Source organism: Microcebus murinus, chromosome 17 (genome assembly GCF_040939455.1).
Source record: "Microcebus murinus isolate Inina chromosome 17, M.murinus_Inina_mat1.0, whole genome shotgun sequence".
Lineage (NCBI taxonomy): Eukaryota > Metazoa > Chordata > Mammalia > Primates > Cheirogaleidae > Microcebus > Microcebus murinus.
Window position 1 is genome coordinate 54,822,088 of NC_134120.1, and position 26,518 is coordinate 54,848,605.

Consider the following 26,518-nt stretch of genomic DNA (forward strand, 5'->3'; position numbering starts at 1 on the left):
AATCCTCCTGGCAAGAATCTTGCCCTTGTTTGTTTACAACAATGCCAACAGCATGCTGGGTAAGTGTAGACTCTTTCAGTGTTGCCATGGTGACATCTGTGGGGCATGCCTTTTTGAAAAGTACCCATTTCCTTGGTGTCTACAATATCACCTGTCTTGTAGATTCCCATGTATGTGGCCAAAGAAACAATTCCATGTTCTCTAAAAGGCCTAGAGAACAGGTATTAGTGCCTCTCCTCTTTCCGTTTGTGTTGGCTATTTTGGTAAACTACTGGAAGATGGTGGTTCTGGCGGAAAGAGCTTTTTCTCTATTGAGATGCTCATATATATGTTTTTGTGGTGTTAGTTAATAGAGTGAATTTACATAGATTAATTTTTAAACATTAGGCTGACCTTGCATTCCTGGGATAAACCTTATTTGGTCATAAGGTATTATCCTTTTTATGTATAGTTGGATTTGATTTGCTGATACTTTGTTTTGTTTCGATATCATGAGGTATTTTGGTCTGTAGTTTCTTGAAAAAGGCTTACTCTGGGTATCAAGGTCATGATGGCTTTATAAAATGTGTTCCTGCCTCTTCCCCTCCAACCCCCAGAAGAGTTTTTGTAGAGTCGGCATTACTTTTTCCTTAAATATTTTGTAGCATTCACCTCAAAGCCATCTGGACCCAAAGTTTTGTTTTTAACTTTGAATTTAATATCTTTAATAAACACAGGACTATTGAGGTTGTCTTTTCTTCAGTGAGCTTTGGTAGTTTGTGCCTGTCAAAGTTTTTATCTATTTCACTTAATTTGTTGAATTTATTTGCATAAAGTTCATAATAGTCCCCTATTGTCTTTTATGTGTTTATGGGATCTCTTGAGATATTCCTTTTTCATTGATCATATTGATAACGTAGGTCTCCTCCTTTGTTTCTAATTGGTATAGCTAGAGATTTATCAATTTTGTTGATCCTTTTAAAGAACTAGTTTTCAGTTTGACATTTTTTTTTTTAGTTTCGAGATACTCTTGTTATCTTTCTATAATTGACTGTTTTAGTTTCTTTATTGTCTGAGAGTGAATTTTGTATGGTTTTAATTATTTTAAACTTGTTAAAATTTGTTTTATGACCCAGGATGTGGCCTATCTTGGAGACTATCCTGTGTGCTTTTGAAAAGAATGAGTATTCTGCTGTTGTTGAGTAGATTTTTCTGTAAATGTCAATTAGATGTAATCAATTGATGGCATTTTTCAGTTCTTGTATGGCCTTGCTGCTTCTCCGTCTTTATGAGAGACTGCCTCCAACTGTAATTATGGATTTAATCTGTTTTGTCTGTTCTGTCAGTTTTTGTTTCATGTATTTTGAAGCTCTGTTGTTGGTTGCATGCGTATTTAGAATTGGTATGTCTCCTTAATCAATTGACCCTTTTATTAATATGTAGTATGAACTGTCCCTCTTTGCTCTGAGGTCTGTTTCATTTGTATTAACATAGCCACTCAGGCTTTATTTTGATTAGGGCTTGCATGACAACTCTTTCCAGTCTTTTATTTTAACCTACCTATTATTTGTGGTTTTTATTTTAGTATTCTTTAATTCTTTTCTCTTTTTTTAAAATTTTTAAAGCAATCTTGACTCTTATTCATTAAAATATTCTCTTTTGTTCACTGCATAAGAAGGCAATAGAAAACCTACCTATTATTATATTTGAAGTGAATTTCTTATTTTTTTTCTTCCTGGCAATCTCTGTCTTTTGGTATGTTTAAACCATTTGCACTTTATATAATTATTAATACATTTGGATTAGATCTGTCATTTTATTATTTGTTTTTTGTTCTGTTTATTTCATTCCTCAATTTTTCTTTTCCTGCTTTCTATTGGGGTACTTGTACATTTTTAAATATTCCATTTTAATTATCTAGTGTGATTTTGATTATTTCCTTTATAGTTTATATAGTCATTGCTCTAGTGATTACACATCTTGGACACAGAATAACTAAATGCTTAATATTTGTTAATTGAAGTAGTATTTGGGGATTCTAATTGTGATTTTTGTTATGTTAGTGCTGAATGTTTTCTAAATAAAGTCATTGAAAAGTGTCAGCTTTTCCTAACTTATGATCTATTTAACGTAATATTTCCCTGTAGAGTTTTCCCCCAGAATATTCATGACTTGCTTTGCTTTATCTACAAAGGAAATAGTGTTTGATCTTCGTAATCTCACTTAGGCTGATGTATGTAGATAGATATCATACAGTTCACTTTTGCTTTCTTTTTTTTTTTTTTTTTTTTTTGAGACAGAGTCTCACTTTGTTGCCCAGGCTAGAGTGAGTGCCATGGCGTCATTGTAGCTCACAGCAACCTCAAACTCCTGGGCTCAAGCAATCCTTCTGTCTCAGCCTCCTGAGTAGCTGGGACTACAGGCATGCGCCACCATGCCCAGCTAATTTTTTCTATATATATTAGTTGGCCAATTAATTTCTTTGTATTTATAGTAGAGACAGGGTCTCGCTCTTGCTCAGACTGGTTTTGAACTCTTGACCTTGAGCAATCCGCCCACCTCTGCCACCCAGAGTGCTAGGATTATTGGCATGAGCCACCGCGCCTGGCCTAACTTTTGTGTTTGATTCAGTTTGGTTTTTATGTGACTTGTAACTTTAACTCTGCAAGCTGTATACATGGCTAGTTTTGAGGACAAGTGCTTTGTTTAAATGATTCTGCTTATATGGTGCTAGTTGAAGCAGGTGAATGGTCCCAAGGTAAACTTTGCCTCTTGCGTATGATGTCAAAAAAGTTTCTTAATTTCTTTCAAGTCTGTTTCCTCTTCTATAAAATGAAAGATTTGAATTATTTGAACTTTGCTAGTTTTTTGCTATATCCAGATTAATGTAGTTTTGCTAATCTATAAATTAGCTCAATTCATTTAAAGGATTTTTGGTTTTATTTCTGTCAAAACCAAACATTTAAAGCACTAGTAGAATACTTTGAAGAGCATGGCAGATTTTACTAATACACTGTTCAAGGTGTCTGAGTTTTAATAATTCACACAGATACTAGAATAACAGCTTACTTAGACCTGTGATATCCATTTATAGGAAATTTATAGCATGAAAGAGTTCAAAACAAGCTGTCATTATGCTTATAATGCCCAAGTAATGCAGCCCTTGGCCAGCAGCTTCAGTCTAGCTCAATGCTGTGTACTAGAGCTTTCTGTTATGCTATAAATGTACGTCTGCACTGTATAGTACAGTAGCTACTTTAATTGTATTTGATTTAATTTGTTTAAATTTAAATAGCCACACGTGGTTAATAGTCGTTAGGTAACAGCATAGGTCTAGCCTCGTAATTTCCTCCTTTATATCTAAAGCTCCATCTTGGAATTTTTTTCTGAATCTCTCAAGCATGAGCTTATTGTAATCATAAACGCCTGGGAAAGTCCTTGACCGCTTAAGTCAGCTTGCAAACTAGGAGAAGGAAGGCTGAACAAATTGGAAAGAAAATAATGCATATAGTGACAATTACAGTACAATATGAGTATTATATCAATGAATAGGTTGATAAAGTGACTAAATGCCTGGGGATGTTCAGTGAAGGAAAATACTGCAGAGATTTTAAGTAGGAAGGGTTTAATATAGGGAGTTAGATGTTGTAAAATTAATATTCAAACCTAACAAGTTCTTGGTTGGGTCTTCAGAAATGACTTCTAGACCAACATAGAACTACCAGGGAATCTGTTAGGAGCTCCCACTCTGGGTTCGTTCTCAAAAGAGAAAACTGCTGCCACTGCTTCCACTTCTACTGCTTTTGGATACCCAGAAAGCTAGAGATAATTACTAGTCTAGAGAAGGTGGGAAGAAATACATAAAAGTAATTCTTTTCTTCTTTTCAGCAACGAGCTGAGTCAGTTTGAACAAGAGAACTAGAAACTCAAATTGTTAAGTGAAAACTTATTTTAGGTTAGGATAGCCTCTCTGAGAAAATGACTTATAATAGAGACAGAGAGAGAACAAATTGCACTAATTGTGGTACATTAACTTTAAGTAGTTTTTATTGTATATGTATACAAATAACCCTTATATGTCCATTCTTTACAGATCCAGGATGAGAAGACTGATAAAAGAAGCTAGCTGAACAGCTATAAAATGCCCAAATCTGGGTTCACAAAACCAATTCAGAGTGAAAATTCTGACAGTGACAGCAATATGGTAGAGAAACCATATGGAAGAAAGGTATATGATTATACTGAAGATTTGTTGACTCCCTTTAAACTGGAATAAGATTCCCAATTAAGTATTTTTGTAATTTCTCACAAAATAAAAAGCAGTATGGATGCCAGATAAATTCAAACCATTTATCTAAGCCCTTTAGAAATAAATTGAATTCCTGGGGATATGATTGTTTTTCATTGCCTAAAGTAAACACAGTTGCTAAGTAAAAATTACTAAGATTGCACAATTCTATAAGATATAATCATGGGGGCGACCCAAAACCTCACAGTCATTTGACATTTCTTCCCCTACTCCCTGACCCTCAATGACAAAACATACACAGTAGATGTTCCATTTTTCAGGTCTGTAACCTTGGATACATTTATATAACTTCTCTAACCTCAGTGTCTCTTTCTCTGCAGTAGAGGACATATGCCTTCTAGAATAGAATTGTTGTGACAGTAAAATGGCATAATTGTACTTAATCCAATACCTGGTATATAGTAAGTGCTCAGTAAAGGTTAACAGTTTTTGTTATTATTAGTCATCCCCAACAACCTGTGATTCTCTTTTTGTATCTTTCTTCATTCCTATGTAATTTAAACCTTTAGAACCTTCATTTGGATTTCAGCAATGGCCTCACTATCCCTAGTCTTTCCATATATAGTTAGTTTTATACATTATGTTTAAAATTTTCCCTTTTGTTTACTTTTTTGAAGTCTTTTTTTAAGCCTTTTTCTTGCTGAAGGTTATCTGAGATGTTTCTAGTTTTTAGCTAATACAGTTGTGAAACCATTGTCACAATCTAGTTTTAGAACATTTCTGTCACTAAAAAGATTCTTGTCCATTTGTAGTCAGTCCTCACTCCCACCCCAACTCCCTAAATCTGCTTTCAAAACCAAGAAGTGCACATTTTCAAACTGTTCTTTTCAAAATTGGGAATTTTAGGATCAGCTTGTAGTTACTACAAAAATATCCTCCTGGGCTTTTGATAGGAATTTTATTGAGTCTGTACCTTGAATCTGTAGATCATTTTGAGTAGTATTGCCATCTTGATATTGTATTCCAATCCATGAACATGGAATATCTCTCCATTTATTTATTCTTCAGTTTCCCTCAGCAATTCTTTGTAGCTTCCAGCATACAAGTCTTGCACTTCTATTGTTAAATTTTTCAAAAGTATTTTATTTTTTTCAGTGCTATTCAGTAGTTTTTAATGTATTTACAGAATTGTACAATCATAACTGCAATTGATTTCAGAACATTTTCATCCCAGTATACACTTTTAGAGAAAGAGAAAGTTACAAATAATATCTTATGATATATCATTATGAGCATACTGACCTTGCAGATTCCCTCACATGATCTCAGGGAACATAATTTGAGAACTTCTGTACCAGTGTAATAAGCACATTAATGAAACTGTTGAGTGTACAGGAAGAAAAAAGAGAAGCAATCAGTGCTTCTTAGCGGTTCAGGGATGGCCTCAAAGTGAAATAGATACTTTGGGTTTTTTTGTTTTGTTTTGTTTTTTTGAGACAGTCTCACTCCGTTGCCTGGGCTAGAGTGCCTACCATGTTTCCCCGAAAATAAGACAGGGTCTTATATTTATTTTTCCTCAAGAAGACACCCTAGGGCTTATTTCTAGTAGATGTTATTTTTTTTAAGTACAGTACAACAATCTACATTTATTCAAATAGAGTTAAGTCGTCGTCGTCTGGAACATCATCATAACTCTCAAATCCCGAATTCCATCCTGAATTTCTTGCAACTCTGTTTCCTTTAGAACCATTGGGCCCAATTTCTTATGTCAAGCAATAGAGCTCTCATGGAGCAGATGAGAAGGGCTGCTCATCTTCTTTACCACTCCCTGACAAAATGCATGGGTTGTGCAGATATGCTGCACATCACTAGGTCTTATTTTCAAGGTAGGGCTTATATTGCACAAATGCTTAGAAATCCAGTTAGGGCTTATTTAATGGGTAGGTCTTATTTTGGGGGAAACACGGTAGCTCACCACAGCAACCTCATCCTGGGCTCAAGCAATCCTTCTGCCTTAGCCTCCCGAGTAGCTGGGACTAGAGGCATGCACCACCATGCCCAGCTAATTTTTTTCTATATATTTTTAGTTGTCCAGCTAATTTCTTTGTATTTTTAGTAGACAAGAGGTTGCACTCTTGTTCAGTCTGGTCTTGAACTCCTGAGCTCAAACGGCATTGGCCTCCCAGTGTGTGAAATAGATACTTAATCTGGATTCTGAAAGAATAAGTATTTACAACCATTAGGAAAGTGAAAGTAAAGGGTAGTCTAAGCAAAAGCAACAAATAAACAAACATGAATCTGTTGCAGTAGTGCATACTGAGTTGGGATGTAGCCTATGGAGGATAGGAGATTAGCTATAGCATTAAACAGGGGCCAGTTCATTATGGCCTTGTGTGCCTTGCCAAGGGTTTTGGAATTTATTCTGTGGTCAGTGAGATAGAAGGGAGGGGCCATAGAAGAGACCACTTAGAGTGCTATTTTTAAAAATCCCAACAAGAGGAAATATGGGCAGTGGCTTTGGGGATGGAGAGAAGTAAGATTTAAAAATGTTGAATAAATTAACCTTGTATATGGATAAAAAGTAATCTGAGTCTACTGTGAGGTTTCTGTTTTCAATGTCTAGGTTAATGATTGGACTATTCCCTGAGAGAGAATTCAGGAGAAAGAACAAGTTGTCTGAAGAATTAGTTTGGTTTGTACTTGCTGAATTGAGTTTTGGCCATTGGGATATCCAAGGAGAAGTGTTAAGTAGACAGTTAGGTATGAGTTTAAGAATTCAAAACAGAAGTGTGATTGGAAATAAATACATAAGGGTTTTGTAGAAAAGTAAGCTATGGACATGGAGATGTTACCAAAGAGAGTGGGGCAAGAATGGTGGAGACTATATTCTGAGGAATTCAGATATTTTAAGAGAAGCCAAGTGACAGGGAAAGAGAAGTACCTAGAGAGAACCAAGGGAGGTTCCACAGAGAAGAGGGCCTCAGGGAGGAGAGAATCTGTGGTGCCAAATGTCACAGAGAGATTAATAGGACAGATGAGGCCATTGAGACACCTTAGATGACCTTGGTAACAGTAGTTTCAGTGGAGTTGTGGGAACAATACAATGTTAGATTTGAGGAAAGCGTTAGAACTTCTATTTCTAAATGTTTATAGTGAAAATTCATCTGGGTTGCTTTGGGTTTGAATTTATAAGGCAAAACTCGTTGAAGCTTTTATTTTTCCTAGGTACTTTGTATGTATCTTTTGAAAGCCGTCACTCAATAAATCATAAAAGTATGATTTCTTAAAAGTGTAGGAAAAAGCAAACACTTTCTACTAGAATATTTCTATTAAAAACATTCCTTAGGTAAGTTAAGAATACTTGTTAATCATTAGATTTATAAAATAGGAAGAATAAATACAGACTATTCCTTATTTTATTAACTTTTGGCTTACATAAAGGGCTAGATTTAACTATTCTCAATCTCTATTTAGCCAGACTATATTTTTTCAAGATCATATTTGGATAGTAATCAAGAGCTTTTCTAAGGCAATGTGCATGGTACTTAATGTCATGCTTTGGGATTTCAGAGCAACTTGACATCTAAAACTGTTCTTAGAAGTATTTCCCTCAGTTTTTAAATGATTATTTCACTGCTTATTTGTACCTTAAGAAAGGAAGGTCCATAATTTCCATTCCAAAGTTCCTACTTATAGACCATGTTGCTGCTGTTTAAGACAAAGTGAAGAAATTAGGAGGAGAGGGGTGAGAGAAGGTATGACCATATTATTCATTTGCATATTTGCAATTCATATTCTTTTAATTGTCTTTTCTTAATGATTGGCTTTTGAAGCCAGCTTCTGGGCTCTGCTGAGCTTTTTCCCATAAAATATTTAGAAATGAATATACAGTTACTATATAAATTAGAGACGTTATTTACAGTTTAGTATGACAGAATATTACTGTTATGAGATCCTAAATTAATAAAATAACCTGTGCCACATGTGGGTATAGTACCTATAGTCCCAGCTAGTTGGGAGGCTGAGGCAAGAGGATCACTTGAGCTCAAGAGTTCCAGACTAGCCTGGGCAACATAGCAAGATCCTGTCTCTTAAAAAAAATTTTTTTGTTTAAATTAACCTAAACCAAAATTTAACTTCTTAAATAGAGGATAATTCAAATAATAATTACATTCTATAGCAATTTACTTTTTTAATAGTTATTTTCATTATCTCATTAAATATCACACTAGTTAGTTTGATCAGGCACATGTCCTCACAATTCTTCAACTGTTTTACCCCTTCACTGCTAATCTTACCCCTTCACTGCTAATCTGTGGTCTTTTCTCCCCTTTGGTTTTAGTTTAGTCTAGAAATTTCTCCACTACTGCTTTTAGCTGTAAATCAGTATATATAATTGGCAAAACAGAATCTTTTGTAAAACCTAATATGATAACCTGGAATTTGGGTTAAATTCATAAAGTGTGAGAGTGGGTGTTAGTAATTTTAACCTTCTGAATAGTTTTGTTGTTTTTTTTTTTTTTTGAGACAGAGTCTCTCACTCTGTTGCCCGGGCTAGAGCACCGTGGCATCAGCCTAGCTCACAGCAACCTCAAATTCCTGGGCTCAAGCAATCCTTCTGCCTCAGCCTCCCGAGTAACTGGGACTACAGGCATGTGCCACCATGCCCAGCTAATTTTTTCTATATATATTTTTAGTTTGCCAATTAATTTCTTTCTATTTTTAATAGAGATGGGGTCTCGCTCTTGCTCAGGCTAGTTTCGAACTCCTGACCTTGAGCAGTCCTCCCACCTCAGCCTCCCAGAGTGCTAGGATTACAGGCGTGAGCCACCGTACCTGGTCCTGAATAGTTTTGTTGTATCCTTTTCATCATCAATGTAATTCAGCCATTTATTATTTCCTATCGAAATGATTACTGATAAATTTTTTCTTTTATTGTCCAAGAAATTTAATACATGTTCATTGTAGAAAAAATTAGAAAATACATCTAAGAGTAGTGAAAATTGAAATTACCTTGTCAAAATTATGAAGGATCTGAGATTTTACCCTACTTGCAAACTAATCAGTTTCACAGATGCTGGCAGAAGACACAAGACTCCTGGGTCAGAGATAAAGCAATGCCTATTACACATAGCAATTACAGTAGCCAGAGTATGAGCCTTCATGTCTGTTTCGAGCCTCATTTCTCACAAGGGGGGATGTAAAGAGGGCCAGGTGACAGCTGCATATGCAGTGGGTTGCATTATAGGAGAGTAATCCCAAATCTTTTATGATGGACAGTAAGTCTACCTGACCTTTGCCATTTTAGACATTTTATCCTGGACAGTGAACAGACCTGCCCTTTCCTCCTAAGGGAAACACTCTATCCTCCAAGGCTGTTTTTTATACAAGTATCCTGGAAAAGACAGTTCAGAACAGAGGAAATTAGTGCTCTGCTTGCAAAATGTACAGACATGTAAGAGGGATGTGGAGAATTATCTCCCAACACCCCTGTAATGCCATCACCCACAGATAGTTATTAACATTGTGGTTTACAGGTATAATCATTTTATTGTGCCCTTCACAAATTGAAAGTTAGTAGAAGTTCTGCATTGAGGAACTCACTGAAGGCTCAGATGATCTTTAGCATATTTTAGCAATAAAGTATTTTTAAATTAAGATATGTATATTCTAGATGTAACGCTATTTCACACTTAATAGACTACCATATAGTAGAAACGTAACTTTAATATGTACTGGGATGCCAGAAATTTTGTTTGATTCACTTTATTACTATATTGCTTTATCATGGTGGTCTGGAATCAAAACCCACCGTATCTCCAAGTGTATCTTTGAAGAGTTTTCTATTTATATTTATGTACTTATATATATATTCTTTTTTATTTTCTAGGTAAATATTCGTGTGTTATTTCTTTTTTCTATCTTACTGAGATGGTGAAGTATTAATACATTATTTAATAGCAGCAGTGATAGAAGGTCACTCTTGTCATTGATGTTTTCATTATCATGTATGGCTGCTGTTGCAGGTTCTTGAAAAAATAACGTTAAATGAAAAAGACCTAAAAATATTTTAAAATAATAAACCCAACAGAGTTATAGACTTTTTAATGTCATAGATAGGGAAGAATGATGTGCTACTGATGCTGTCCTGAGAGTATTTCTACCATTTGGTAATTCAGAAATCTCAAGACAATCAAAATGAAATATTTCTTTTGAAAGTTATTTTTCCCAGATCCGAAAATAATTTTTAAAGTGTTAAGAATCTCACTAAAATTATTTGTTCAGATAATATTTACAAGTAACCATTTTATTTTACAGAGTTTGGGAGCAGTTATGAATAGTCGCACTAATCATCATATTGCACAAGAGAACATAGTGGATACATTCTTGTGAATATTTTTCATTTAACATAGTGTCAAGTTGGTTTCTTTTAACTGATTTTATGGCACAGAATCTTTACTTACACAGTTGGCAAGGGAGAAGTGACATCTTCATGTTTTTCTTAGAGCTTTTATTTGTAACAGTGATTCATTTTCTAAGACAAGTTACTGGAGTTTTGTTGGTTAACTTCTGTATTAATCATGGCTTTTTATTTTCTGTATTTTATTTTTTTGAGTTCCAGGCTAGAGTACAGTGGTGTCACCATAGCTCTCTGCAAGCTCAAACTCCCAGGCTCAAGTGATCCTCCTGCCTCGGCCTCAGCTTCCCAAGTAGCTGGAACTACAAGCGTGCACTACCATGCTTGGCTAATTTTTTATTTTCTGAATTTCTGATGCTTTGACATCTGGGCCTTTCTGACCCTTGAGAGACTATCGCTCCTAGAGATAGTAAACAACTCATTTGTGAGAACACCTTTTATATGCAGACCAATCATTCCAGAGTCCACATCTAAGCCACCAACTTTGTCTACCACTCATGCTCTGGGCCACTATCCTCCTCCTCTAATCACTCCAGAACTAGATCCCAGACAATTAGAGAAATAGCCCCTATACCCTAGAGCCTGCTCAAATTATTCAAGCTAGTAAGTCCTAAGACTATATCCTGCCTTACCCTTTCTTTCCTGTGGAAACCATGATAAAAGCTCTTGCTCACATTTCGTCCTCCCTCTACCTTCTAACCAACCCTAGTGCTTCCCCACGTGTTTTGGTGTGGCATGGCATGCCCCTCCCTCACCTTTGGCAACTGTAATAAACTGTGTTTTCAATGGCAGTAATGTCCTGATTTGTTGGCCTCACCATACTTGAATAACAATAAGACCTACATTTTAAAACAACCTTGTAAGCAAACAATTCTCTGTCTTGTGCTCCTTTAATATCAGTTTTATTTTAGACTTATAAAATAGATAGGGTAGCTTTTAATCTTCTACATATTTCTATAGAATTGTTCATATGAAATGGGAAATATCTGTTTTTTGAATTTTTTGTTAAAAGTCTATTGTAAAATCTGGGGTAGGTGCCTTTTTAAATATAAAATCTTCTATGGATTTGTTTTCTATGGTCATTGGTCTATTCAGGTTTTCTCTTCCTTTCATGAGCCAATTTTTAGAAATGTGTGTTTTCCAAGAAAATTATTCATTTTTCTAGCCTTTATGTTTTTTTAATGGCATAAAAATGTAGTATTCTTTTGTAACTTCTTAATAACATCCCTTCTGGAGTTGTATTCAGGCTCAGTCCCAGTCTTTACTCTCTTCTCTCTCGTTTTCGTAATTAGATTCACCAAAAGTTTAATTCACTTCTTTTAGAATCACTTTTCAGTTTTATTGGTAGTCTACTTTTTTTGGAGACAGTCTCATTCTGTCACCCCAGCTAGAGTACAGTGGTATCCGTAGTTCACCGCAACCTCTAACTCCTGGGCTCAAGCGATCCTCCTTCATCAGCCTCCCGAGTTGCTGGGGCTGCAGGCATGTGCCACTACATCTGGCTAATTTTTCTGTTTTTTGTAGTGATGGGGACTCACTCTTGCTCAGGCTGGTCTCAAGCACCTGAGCTCAAGTGATCCTCCCGCCTTGGCCTCCCAGAGTGCTAGGATTACAGGCATAAGCCACCATGCCTGGCCCGATAGTCTACTTCTTAAAAAAATTCAGCATTTTAATTTTGTCTTTCTCTTCTTCCTCCTCTCTTTTCTTTATTTTTCAATTCATCTTTGGTTGAAAACAAGTATCTTTTATAGTCTAAATCTAATTGCTTCTGAGACTCTCTACCATTGTGCTAAATACCATTTATTATCACAGCTTGAGGAATGGTCTTTTAAGCTCTCTTGCTCAAGTATAATGTGGGTTGGTTCTCAGTATCAAGCATATGTTTTTTACAAAGGAGTTGTCACACCCCAATTTTAAATGTGCTATATCAATTTGGATGTTGGACTACAAGAGTGAACTTTATAATAGTTATAGGCTACTTCACCTGACTGGGTGGGTACATAATATTTTCATCTGATATATTGTCCATTTTCTAAGCTGAAGACAAAATATATCCTTATTTCTCTGGTTTAAGAAATGGAGTTGTAATCTTTTACTGAACTAGTTAGATTATCCTTTGGTTCCTGAGATCATGTATATTTATTTCTTTATTGATAAAGAGCAGTGGTTTTCAAAGTTTAGCATGCATTGAAATCAACTGGAAGGACTGTTAGATCACTAGGCCCTACCCTCAGAGGTTTTGATTCGGTAGGTTTGAGATAGAGCCTGAGAATTTGCATTTCTAATAAGTTCCTGGGTTATGCCGATACTATTAGTCCAGAGATAATTTGAAAACTGATATAGATGATTATATTTTTTAAATAAAACAATTTAATTCAGTTCAGAGTTGCCTTTTCAGATTTATATATTTATTAGTGATACATCAAGATTATACTTAGACATGTGTTTCTGTTATATTGGAGATATTTTACTTTGTTATTTGAAAATTCTGTAAGTGAAAGTGGCGGAATATGAAACAAGTTAGAAAAAAGGTAATTGTTGAAGCTGGGTCTTGAGTACATTGAATGCAGTGATGACTTGAAATATCCTCGCTCTACTTTTGTATATGTTTGAAATTTTCCTGAATAAAGAGGGGTGATATATAACTTTATTCATATTTGATTTTTTTAATAGAGTAAAGACAAGATTGCATCCTACAGCAAAACTCCAAAAATTGACCGAAGTGATGTGGGAAAGGAGATGAAAGAGAAATCTATGAAACGTAAACTTCCTTTTTCCATTAGCCCATCAAGAAATGAGGAACGAGATTCTGACACAGGTAGAATAATTTGGTTTTTGGTAAAATCTTAATTATTTTACTGTGATTTTCCTCTCCTGCAGCATTCCTCTTGACATCACATGCAGTTTATAGAGAAATATTTGTACTTCAGATTTATCATTTTGGGGCAGAAATTCATCTATTTGTCATCCAAATGTGATTTCTAACCACAGATAAAAATAATTTGCTATTTCCCTTACTCTTTTAATGTTTATATCTCTTACCACTTTCAGAACTTAATTTTTTGGGAAGCATTCAAATGATAAGAATTTGCTCAGTGATAAACATTAGGATATGGTAAATTTGAGAAAAAGTTGTTGAGTTTTTGCCAATATGTTATTGGATACACCAAAGAAGTTTAGCCATTTTGGATTCCGAAATGAATTAGAAATATGTGCCACACACAAAAAAATTAAGTCCAACTGCCTAAGTACTAGTCATAGTATTTTTGTTTCTCAAAACTCTTATATACCAGAAATTTATACTTGAGATCAGTCAATCCCAGTTATTCTTAATTAGAACTTTATTACTGCTGTCTAATAAATTACCAAGGTATGTGTTAACCCTGAACTTCTTGAAACTAATGTAAACTTGAATGTTTGTTATATTCTTTGCAAGAAATAATTAATAATGAATTGTTCTTAAGACTGCTTTCCCTTCACTCATAGAAAGTGTTCCATTCTGAGTTTATTTACAGAGACTATATCCTACTTATATCTCTCTAGGCATTTTATTTATCAATATAGAAATGATCTTGACTCTGGAAACTGAAAATACCCTAAAGATTTTTGAAACACCCTATGCTAACCTAGCTTTAGAAAATATATACTTAATTTGTGATAGTATACATTTTTAGTAGGTAGGTTTCTTTTTGTGTATTTTGCTGTCTCTCTTAGCTTGAATTAGAAGTTGTTCTTAAACACTCATGACATTTTTAAACTTTGAAGGTTCTTTCTGAAAGTAAGAAATTATGTGCTTTGTTCATTTTAAGCTACACTGGATTATTCTAGAGATTCAGATTTTTTTTGTTTTCTAAAGCATGGCTCTCTTTATCCTTAAGCAATAATATATTCTCAAGCTATTACTGGATCACTTAGCTAAGAAGAAGATGCTTATGTGCCTTTAGATGTCTATTTAAGATTTAACTCTTTTCAGATATTCTTCTTAGAAGTCCCTTTGCTAGTCATTTTTAAATTATTTACATTGTGTTTTGTTTTCCAATGATAGTGATATTTCTAATAGTAGTTTAAAGAAGGGATTTTGATAAATTCAAAGTGTTAGCATTTTCTTAGGAACAAATAAGATTTGAAAATAATAAACTTTGCATGAGAATTTTTATTACATCAAATGGATTATTTGTCTTTTCTTAGAGTAAAATAAAGTAGAAAATGTTACTTAGGAAGACACATACTTTAGGCACTAAATAAATATCTACTTCATATTTTAATAATTGAGTTATATACTTTTTAAAATTTCAGAATATTACAGGGGTACAAAGATTTAGGTTACATATATTGCCTTTGTACTGCCCAAGTCAGAGCTACAAGTGTGCCCATCCCCCAGTTTATTCTTGCTTTTGAGAAGTTACATGCTGTCACCAAACAAAATTTTGATGGATTTAAAACATACATAGTTGACTCTTGAACAGCATGAGGCTTGGAACACCAACCTTCCCCCCCCCCCACAGTAAAACAATCTGTGTATACCTTTTGAGTCCTCAAAAAGTTAACTACTGATAGCCTACTGTTGACTGGCAGCCTTACTGATAACATAAAGTCAGTTAACACACATTTTATATGTAATATGTATTAATATATATTGTATTCTTATAATAAAGTAAGCTAGAGAAAAGAAAATGTTATTAAAAATGATGTGGAAGAGAAAATGTATTTATTGTTCATTAAGTTCTTAGAAGTGGGCTGTGCGGGATGGCTCATGCCTGTAATCCTAGCACTCAGAGAGACCAAGGCAAGAGGATCACTTGAGCTCCGGAGTTTGAGACTAGCCTAAGCAAGAGCGAGACCCTACCTCTACCAAAAAGAGAAAAAATTAGCCAGGCAATTAAAATAGAAAAAATATGCCAGGCATGGAGGCTGAGGCAGGAGGATCTCTTGAGCCAGGTGTTTGAGGTTGCTGTGAGCTAGGCTGACACCATGGCACTCTAGCCTGGGCAACGGAGTGAGACTCTGTCTCCAAAAAAAGTAGAGAGGATCATTGTAAAGGTTTTCATCATTGTCTTCACCTAGAGTAGGCTGAGGAGAAGAAGGATTTGGTCTTGCTGTCTCAGAGGTGGCAGAGGCCAACCTATAAGTAGACCTATGGAGTTTAAACCCATGTTGCTCAGGGGTCAACTGTATTTATATTTTTGGTAGGCTGAATTTATAAATTTTAGTAAATAATAGATGAAGACTTTGGTTTTACATACCATACACAGTAAAAACATTAAGAAGAATTTCCCTAGGCTCAAAGCAAAATGTGTTATTTACAATCCAGTTGTCTTTTATTTTTAATGATTAAAAAACTAGACTCCAGAGTACAATTAAGTGATATTTTCTGTATGAAAGATAAGTATAGCATCAAACTCCATGTTTGACATTGATCTTTTTAATGGAGTGTGCTGTATTTTAAACTGTTAGCTGAAACTGTGAATGAAGATAAAGATGTAAAGGGGAGGGAATATTTACAACATATATCAAAACCCTTATCCTAATGTGTGTAGTATTAAAGATCTCTTAAATGTGAAAAGAATACAACTACGCTTTGTATGGAACCAGAGAAGACCTCGTATAGCCAAAGCAATCTTAAGTAAAAAGAACGAACTGGGAAATATCAGCGTACCAGACTTTAAGCTGTATTACAAGGCTACAGTAATTAAAACAGCGTGGTATTGGCACAAGAACAGAGACATAGACCTTTGGAACAGGACTGAGAATCCAGAGATGAAACCATTTGCATATGGTAATCTAATCTTTGACAAAACACAAAAATATACACTGGGGGAAAGAATCTCTTTTCAATAAATGGTGCTGGGAAAACTGGGATAGCTACATGCAGAAGATTGAAACTGGATCCCCACCTCTCACAAAAATCAATTCATGATGGATAACAGACTTAAACCTAAGGCATGAAACCTTAAGAATTCTAGAAGATGTTAGGAAGACGTTTCAGACATTGGCTTAGGCAAAGAATTTTTGAAGACGACCCCAAAGCAATCACAACAACAACAAAAATAAATAAATGGGGTCTGATCAAATTAAAAAGCTTTTGTACAGCCAAGGAAACTATCATTAGAGCGAATAGACAGCCTACAAAATGGGAGAAAATATTTGCTCTCTACACATCTGATAAGGGCTGATAACAAGAATCTCTAGAACTTAAAAAAATCAAGAAAAAAAATCAACCCCATCAATAAATGGGCAAAGGAAATGAACAGAAACTTTTCAAAAGAAGACAGAATAATGGCCAGCAAACATTAGAAAAATGCTCCACATCTCTAATCATTAGAGAAATGCAAATCAAAATCACAATGAGATATCACCTAATCCCAATGAGATTGCCTCTTATCAAAAAATCTCCAAACAGCAAATGCTGGCGAGGATGTAGAGAGACAGGAACACTCTTACACTACTGGTGGGACTGCAAGTTACTGCAACCCCTGTGGAAAAGAATTTGGAGATACCTCAAAGAGCTAAAAATAGAAATACCATTTGATCCAGCAATAGCACTATTAGGCATCTACCCAAAAGAGCAAAAGACATTCTATAATAAAGACATCTGCACCCGAATGTTTATAGCAGCACAAGTCACTATTGCAAGGATGTGGCAACAACCCAAGTGCCTATCAATTCATGAGTGGATTATTGAAATTTAGTGTATGTATACAATGGAATACTACTCAATAATAAGAAATGACAGTGATGTAGCACCTCTTATATTTTCCTGGATAGAGCTTGAGCCCATTATCCGAAGTGAGGTATCACAAGATCGGAAGAATAGCCTCCACATGTACTCGCCATCAAATTGGCACTGACTAATCAACACTAAGGTGCTCACACGGTAGTAATATTCTCCCAGGATTAAGAGGTTGAGGGGATAAACTCAAAACTAAATGGACATGATAGAATGGACAAGATACAAGCAGATAGTTCAAAACAACAGAAACACAGTTGATAAAGAAATATATAAACACATATGCTAATAGTAATCAAAGAAGCATAATTTATGTTGATTGACAAAATTGTTATTGGTCCAAATTATACCCAGTGGTTATGGGTTGGAAACAGGAGTTTGCTTTAATTGGTCTAAATTATAGGAATACCTTGTTCAAGGTTAAATATGACAACATACATAAAAAACTAAGTTTGATATTTGACTAATCCTTTTTTGGCATTCTATATAAATAATTATTGATGAGAGCAAACATCTTTAAAGATGTTTATCTCAACTTTGTTTATAATAGCAAAAAAATCAGGAAAATAGTGTTAAGTAATACAGAATTTGTTAAATTATGGTAAATCTAATGAAGAAATAATGATTTGCACCCTTGAAAATAACATTGTAGAAGAATACATAACATGGGAAGATGTTAATGGTATTGGAAATGAAAAACTAGATTATGAAATATTATGTACTGCTTGATTGCATTAAAAATTGTAATTTATATATTTATTACTATGTATTAATATATGCACACACATGACATATATTAACACACATATGGAAAGATAAAATAAGACTGTTTAAATATGAAAGACTGTTGTCACTGTAGGAACTAAGCCTACACCTGGTGGGTGTATTTTGGGTTCAGAACAAATGCAAATGTTATAAACCCTGACTGGCTATTAATGAGGAAGCATTAATAATGTTATTCAGCTTATCATCCCTGTAAGCAAGGAATTAACTGATACTGTCTAAACTGAAATACATAGTTTTCTTAAAATGATTATTTTTAAAATGTTTCTTTAAAATTCCCTCATTTATATTTTTGTTTATATTTTAGTATATATCTTTTATAGAGAAAAAGGAATTCCTTTCTTTTCTTTTTCTGTTGGATTAAAATAAACTTAATTTTAAAGCTTTTTATTTAAAAATAGCATACAGGCCAGTGTGGTGGCTCACACCTGTAATTCCAGCACTTTGGGAGGCCGAAGCAGGAGGATTGCTTGGGCCTACGAGTTTGAGGGGTAGCCTGAGCAACATAGTGAGACCCCATCTCTACCAAAAAAAAATTAGCTGGGCATAGTGGCATGTGCCTCCAGTCCCAGCTACTTGGGAGGCTGAGCCAGAAGAATCACTTTGAGCCCAGGAGTTAGAGGTTGCAGTGAGCTATAATGATGCCACTGCACTCTACCCTAGGCAACAGAGCAACACCCTGTCTCCAAAAAAATAAAAGAAAAAAATAAAAATAGCATGTATATGTTATTTCCCTGTTCATATATGAGTTTATTTCTGTCTCTGCTAGTTCCTTTATGTATATTAAATATATTTAAAAGGATGCTTGGGATGATGCTCACCAGATATTAACACTTGACGGGTTGGGATATTTGTTACTTTCTTCTTTATACTTTTTGTGTGGTTTGCATTTTTGAAATAATGGACATATATTGCTTTATAAGTCATTACTTTTTAAAAGGGGTATTCATATCATTATCCAAGAAAGGCCCACTTGGCCCCCCAAATCAGCAGTCATGCTTTCTACTGTGTGTAAGGGATTCTTAAGTGTTCATTTTGAGATACCCTAGTATGTCTAAAACTTTCTAAATTCTCAATTTTTTAGTACTAACTAATTTTGAAAAAAACTTTATAGAAAAGTAAGTGCTTGACTAGACAAAATTTGGGTCCAGGCACAGTGGCTCATATCTATAATCCCAGTGCTTTTGGAGTATTGCTTGAGGCCAGAATTTGGAGACCAGCCTGGGCAACAAAGCAAAACTCCATCTCTATAAAAATTAAAAAATAAGCTGGACATGGTGGGATGTGCTCGTAGTCCCAGCTACTTGGGAGGCTGAGGTAGAAGGATCACTTGAGCCCAGGAGTTCAAGGCTGCAAAGAGTCATGATCTTGCCACTGCACTCCAGCCTGGGTGATGGAGTAAGACCCTGTTTCTTAAAAAAAAAAAAAAAAAGTGAGAGGGAATTAACAGCATAATTTGAAATCATGCCAGTGTGTCTTTGTAGCTGCATCATTGTACTGTATTCATTTTGAATTACTTTATTTCAGCAAATTACAAAAATATTTGCTTATATCATTCCAGTGTCTATCCCACATTGTCCTATTCTGTGAGAGAATTCCCATAATTTTTGTCCTGTGGACTATTAAGCCAGTATATACAATGACCCAGTGGCACTATAGAAGCTATCTAGAAGATAGTTTTTATACCTACTACATCAGCTTCCTTTAAGACTTATTTTTACCTTTTACTTTCAATCTCTCCTAGTCTATAATCCCAATAGGGTAAGTTATTATGTTAGGGATAATCATAAATATAGTGTTTATTATTGAAGGTTTTGTAGTCTGACCAGTGTTGACTCCCCAACCCTCTACAATCCCTGGCCAAATAATTTGACTTGTTTATGAGTTCGAATTTCCTCCTCTGGAAAAGTGCATATAATAATATCAACTTCAGAGAATTTTGACCTTTTAGTGACACATGTGAATTTTGTTTGTGAAACAATAATAAAACATAACAGAAAACTAACCCTGGTTTTAAATGAGATAAGGATTTTTTAAATTTAATGCAGTAAGGCAGCCAGGCATAGATAGTCCAGAGTTGGTAGAGCAGCTCAGTAATGCCATCAGGCACTGGGCTCTTTTCATCTTAGTGCTCTGCCACCCTTAGTTTATACATTGGTTTTGTCCTTAAATGTTTTGCCTTATAGTCACAAGATTGCTGCTGCTTCCTGGGTAGGAAGTAGAAAGGGAAGTACCACAGACAAAAGTGTCTTTGTCCCAGTGAGACTTGGCCTTTTTATTGATGAAACAACCTTCCTAGGAACTTTTGTCTGCATTTCATTGTTAGGGTATTCTACTTGCAAAAAGTCCTAAAAATCAAATACTTTTAGCTGGGCATATTGTAACTCTGATCAAAATTGGAATATTCCTGATAAGGGGAGAATGAATATTATATAGGCACCATACAATATCTGCCACTTTATATAAAGTATACAATAATCAATAACTGATAACTTTTGTCATCTTTAGTAGTTAAATAAGGGTTTCTACCTAAGGGAACTTTATTCTTGCACTGTCAGTCATAAAATCATACTTAAATTCTTTCGTAGTCTTACGGCATCCAAGGGAAAGCCGTAATCCCTTAATGTGAAAGTATTGAATGGCTAGAGTCTCTTCTTGGCCTTCAGACTAAATTTGCAGTTATTTTGTTGTTAGCAGTGCTATCAAGAGCATCTTTGCAGATTGTGTTTTTGTCATACAATAAATTATTTCCTTATTCCTAGGAGTAGGGTTACAGTGTTAAGAGTTGAACATTCTTCTGTTGTTATTGATATTTCTCCAAAATAATCATACCTACTTACAAAGCCTCTAGCAGTATAAATGTTCTTTAATCTCAAATGGCACTGGGGAATGTGTTTTACATCATCATTTTAGTTTGCATGTTTAGATAACTAGAAAGTGAAATATCCTTCAGTTTTTGGTTTTTTTTTAGTATTTGTTTCCTATTAGTAAGCATTATTTATTTGCTTATTCATTTAGGGGGGGCATTTTAGATAATGTGGTATGAGAAAATTCAAAGAGGCATAGTATGATCTGTTCCCAAAGTCCATGGTCACAGTTGTAGAGCATGTTGAAATTTAATAAACTGAATCTTCACCAGCTAGCCTTAGAAGTTCTATTTTTCCGAAGACTTTAGATGCCATTATTTACCTTATTTAATGTGACTCAAACAGATTTGGAGAGAGGCACTTCTTTTAAAAAGAAAACAAATAGATATAGTTTTTCTGGAAACTGTTAAAATAGCAGATAAACTCAATGCTATGCTTAATAAAAATAATCACCTTTGGTGATTTTCATAGCAATTATTTATTACACATTGTCCCCTATTCCCTCCCTGATACTTTAATAATTTCAAACATGTAGTGCAGACTTAGATCATTCTTCATATTTTTTCTTAGTATCTTTCAACCCAAAGCAGAATATTAACTAAAAGATTGCCTTTAAAATACAGGTATTGGTTGGGCATGGTGGCGCACACCCGTAATCCTAGCACTCTGGAAGGCCCATATATGGGAGGGTCACTTGAGGTCAGGAGTTTGAGACCAGCCTAAAGAAGAGTGAGACCCTGTCTCTAATAAAAATAGAAAAAATTAGCCAAGGGTGATGGTGTGCCTGTAGCCCCAGCTACTCGAGAGGCTGAGACAAGAGGATCCCTTGAGCCCATGGATTTGAGGTTGCAGTGAGCTATGATGATGCCACTGCACTCTAGTCTAGCTGGGCAACAGAGCAAGACTGTCTCCTCCCACCCCACCTCCCCAAAAAAGCAAAACAGGTGTTGCTTGTCTTGCCTTGCTATAAAGGAACATATCAGGGAGAGAGGAATGAATGCTCTCCTTAGTGCTCAGTGTTTTACATTAGTCTCATTAATAGCAGTAGTCTCATTCAGCCTTGCCTCAGTATAGCATAGAGAGAAGAAGTAATTGAGTAAAAGGACAGGATGTGGAAGCTTTAATTTTCCAGCTCCTGAATTAAATTTTTACAGAATACATATTCAGATGTCCCAACTATAAACCTGCTTACGTGAATAAAAACCAAAGGGTATGTGGGGTCAGAGTGAATTGGTTACTTCCAAAGAAAGATTTAGATAAACTGTTAAACTACTTCCCTATATTAATGAATATAATTATAAGTTCAGTTTATACACTGTGGTTTAATCTGTTAAAAAATAGTATGATTTGTTTTCAGTAATCTATTTAACCTATTAATAGTCCACACAGTTTATTGACTGCCACTTTCTTTGCAATCTGTGGAGGTCATTTTAAATTCTTGTGTGTGTGTTTTTTTTTTTTGAGACAGAGTCTCACTTTGTTGCCCAGGCTAGAGTGAGTGCCATGGCGTCAGCCTAGCTCACAGCAACCTCAAACTCCTGGGCTCAAGCAATCCTCCTGCCTCAGCCTCCCACGTAGCTGGGACTACAGGCATGCGCCAACATGCCTGGCTAACTTTTTCTATATATGTATTAGTTGGCCAATTAATTTCTTTCTATTTATAGTAGAGATGGGGTCTCGCTCTTGCTCAGGCTGGTTTTGAACTCCTGACTTGGAGCAATCCACCCGCCTCGGCCTCCCAGAGTGCTAGGATTACAGGCGTGAGCCACTACGCCCGGCCTGTGTGTTTTTAAATGAAACATCAAATGTTTTTCATGTAATTCTTTTGTATTTGCTAACTTACGGTGTTAAGTTTTGAAATATGTGTTCATTGAAAGTCTTGTCATTCAGTCCATTTACCCACTTCAGAATTGGTCTAAAAATGTTATTTTATTAATGATTACCCTTTAATTGAGTGAACCTTTTTATCACTAAACTTTTAGGCTTATCTCTATAGCTTTCAAATACTGTGTTTAGGAGTTACTTGTTCTCTAAGCTTTCTTTTTGAACACTTGATTACTGAAATCATGAATAGTATCTATAATAGTGATCCTGGAAAGAAAGGTATATGTCAATAAATTGAGAATATGAAGATCAGAATAATATTGTAAGTTGAAATGGCATATTTTTTAATAAGTAGAAGTATCTACTCTGGCCATATTGCTGAAGTCAATTCTCCATATTCTTATTTCTCTATCATAAATTGTTAGACAGAATTCTCTAATCTTAACTGATAAACGTTGTTTTGATTTAGGCTGCTTTCTTTCTAAGAGGTCTTCTATAATGGTGATCATTGTAGTAATTTATACCATTTGAGATGCATATAATTGATAGAAAAGTCTGTAATCCAGGATGATATTGCAGTCCAAAGTCTTCAATTGTCTTTGGAGTAGTTTTGACCCTCATAGAACAAAAAGAGTAATTCAAGTTTTCTGAAGACAAATTCTAACCAGAAATCCAGTTGATATAGTACTACTCCCTCTTCTGTTGTTTGTCAGAGATTGAAAATTATATAGTATGAAAAGAGATGGTATGTTTTAATAAATAACATCGATAATATCTATTATTGAAACTGCATGGTTAAATTTCTCAGCTGTAAGATACTGAAATCTTAGGTGTTGGCCATATCTGTATTTTAAACATACTTTTGGCTTTATCTTAAAAATAGTCTTTTGGAAAAACAACAATAGATCATTAACTGGTGGTCTTTTGAAAATGTTGGTTTGTTGAATTCTGCATTTCCCTTCGTGTGCTTTTTTCTTTTCTCCTGTCTCTTTTCATTCTGTAGATTCAGATCCAGGACATACAAGTGAAAATTGGGGGGAGAGACTTATATCTTCTTACAGGACGTACTCAGGTAATTAGATTATCAGGTGCTCCTGTTTAGCCAGTGGTTTCTGTCACATTTATAATTAATTATTGTATGATAAGTAACTTATATTCAAACCAATATATAGGTATCTTTGGTTAAATAATGAACTATATGAGTGACACCAAGTTTTCCCAGTTTTGTTCTGAGATATCGAGTATATCATATCCAACATATTATAGCAGGACTGCTGTACACCTCCACTCCGATTTTGTACAGCACAACATGGGGAACACCATTCATGTGAAAGTCAACCCCTGGCATTTTATAGTGCAGGGGAAGATACTCCTTAGGATAGGTCCTTCATCTATTTTGTTATATAATACCCTTCACAAGGTATACCAAGAGTACTGATTTTGATAGACAGTATTCTCTTACCCTTTTAGTCATGTGATTTTTTTAAAAAACACATTTAAAAAATTTTTTTCAGTTGAACTCCTCATTAGTCTTTATTGACTTTGCCACCCAGGTTGAATTCACCTGTAAGTGAATTAAAATACCAGGTTACCTGGAGAAATACCATTTACCTGTGTTGGAACTTCTCTGTTCAGCCATGGCACCAGTTACTGTATGTTTCTGATTCATAATTGCTCTAGCTAGAAGAATAGAAGAGAATATATAAATGCTGTCACTTTAAAATAAAGAGTAAATATATTCTCTTATATGTGAAAACTAATTAGTTAAAAGTTTTGATTGTCCTTTTTTTTAATGGGCTAACATTTTTATCTCTGAACTTTTGAAAATTATACTCTCTAGTCCCTAGTTCTAAGTGTCCAGTTTTTAGCATGTGACATTTAGCTATTAAAACTGAAATAAATTTTCTGTTTCTGATATGGTTTTTATTTACTTTTAAATTTGTTGGGTTGGGTGGAGGAGTGATAGAACCCAGTAAATATCCTTAAAATTATCCTTCAAGTTGTTAATCGAGGTGATAAGTCAGTAGTACCTGGCTACTATCGTAAAGGTGGGGGATGAGGCATAGTTACAGTTAGTTACTGTGGAATAAGGTGTACGTTTTTTAAAGGTGACTTCTAAGCACCAATATGCACCTGAAAGATCTGAATGTAGATAAAACCATCCATGATCTGAGTATTAAGGCAAGAAATCAAAAGATAAAAACATTCAACTGTTCCTAGCACTCTGAGAGGCTGAGGAGGGCGGATCACTCAAGGTCAGGAGTTCAAAACCAGTGAGAGCAAGAGCAAGACCCTGTCTCTATTAAAAATAGAAAGAAATTAATTGGACAACTAAAAATATATAGAAAAAGTTAGCCGGGCATGGTGGTGCATGCCTGTAGTCCCAGCTACTCTGGAGGCTGAAGCAGGAGGATTGCTTGAGCCCAGGAGTTTGAGGTTTCTGTGAGCTAGGCTGACACCACGGCACTCTAGCTCAGGCAACACAGTGAGACTCTGTCTTAAAAAAATAAAAATAAAAAGTAAATAAACATGACTTTATAAGTTAAAAAAAAAAATTCAGCTGTTAAAGATTCATGTAGATATTTTAGAACCAGAGAGTGATGGCAAAATTTTTTTCTCAGAATTGAAGTATACACATTGTTGTAAACAAGATTTATTTCATTGTGTTTATCTCTATTTGAATTGTAGTTCCATTGTTTCATTCCTTACACAATGACTAATTTTTGACACACTGATTATGAACCTAGACCCCCCCCCAAGAAAAACAATTTTGTCTCTTCTCCTTAATATATACTCTACACTTACTTAGGATGTGACAGTGTTGAGCTTTCTATTTATTCTAACAAGACCTGAAAAAGAAAGCATTAATTTTCGAGGTTATAAGAATGGGACATCTGTATTTCCGAATATCCTCTGAACCTTAAAAGAACAAATGTTGGATTGTTGAAAAGTCCATTTCTCTGTTTGCTTTGAATAGTCTTAAGTGGATTTGTTGGATTTTTCCTTAAAAATCTCTATGCTGTCTGAGTGGAATTTCAAGTTTATAGTAGACTGTGCTAAATGAGCACATTTTTCAGAATAACTATATTCAAACTTCAGAGTTCTGACCTATTAGGAGAAAAAAATACATCTTACAACTGAATCTTGAGAAGTATCTAACTCTTTATCAAATATATAGTATATCATGCATATCTAACCTATCATTTTTTAGTTATGACAGGTCAGAGGAGACAGATTCTTCACAGGATAGATAAATAGTCTTGTTGACTGCTTTAAACCTGAAAAAGCATACTTTGGGACATATTAATCTAGCACTTTCACCGTTGAAGAATGGTATAGTTGTCTGTAACCTAGCTACCAGCTACTGTTCACTTTTCTTATCTGTTTCATGCAAAACATGAAGTCAGATAAATGACTATTGTAACTTGATTAAAGCAAAAATAGAGTTCATGTTGGATGTTAGCATCTAATTTGGATTTTTGTTTTAAATATTTGGAGTATATCTAATTTGTTCTTCTCCAAAATATAATAATTATATCTTTGATAATTTGGCAGCATGGCATTCTAATAATGAATTTATAAGTATTTTTTATTGTCACCTAGGTATATATCACTTTAGAGAGCATTTTTTAAAAACACATTGTATTAAAATGCAGTTAAAACAAAAAAGT

General features: G+C 34.8%; 1 protein-coding gene across 6 annotated transcripts in view; it reads left to right on the forward strand.

Moving 5' to 3' along the window:
- ANKRD12 (ankyrin repeat domain 12) overlaps positions 1-26,518 on the forward strand; it is a 110,621-nt gene that overhangs the window by 23,312 nt on the left and 60,791 nt on the right. For 5 of the 6 annotated variants that reach the window (XM_012745996.3, XM_012746003.3, XM_012745995.3 and 2 more), the window contains exons 2-4: positions 4,073-4,207; positions 13,320-13,464; positions 23,851-23,919. In XM_012745996.3, coding sequence (XP_012601450.1) covers positions 4,121-4,207; positions 13,320-13,464; positions 23,851-23,919 — 301 coding nt within the window. In that variant the 5' untranslated portion in view covers positions 4,073-4,120. The remainder of the gene's footprint in view (positions 1-4,072; positions 4,208-13,319; positions 13,465-23,850; positions 23,920-26,518) is intronic. The other variant, XM_012745999.3, reaches the window with a different exon arrangement.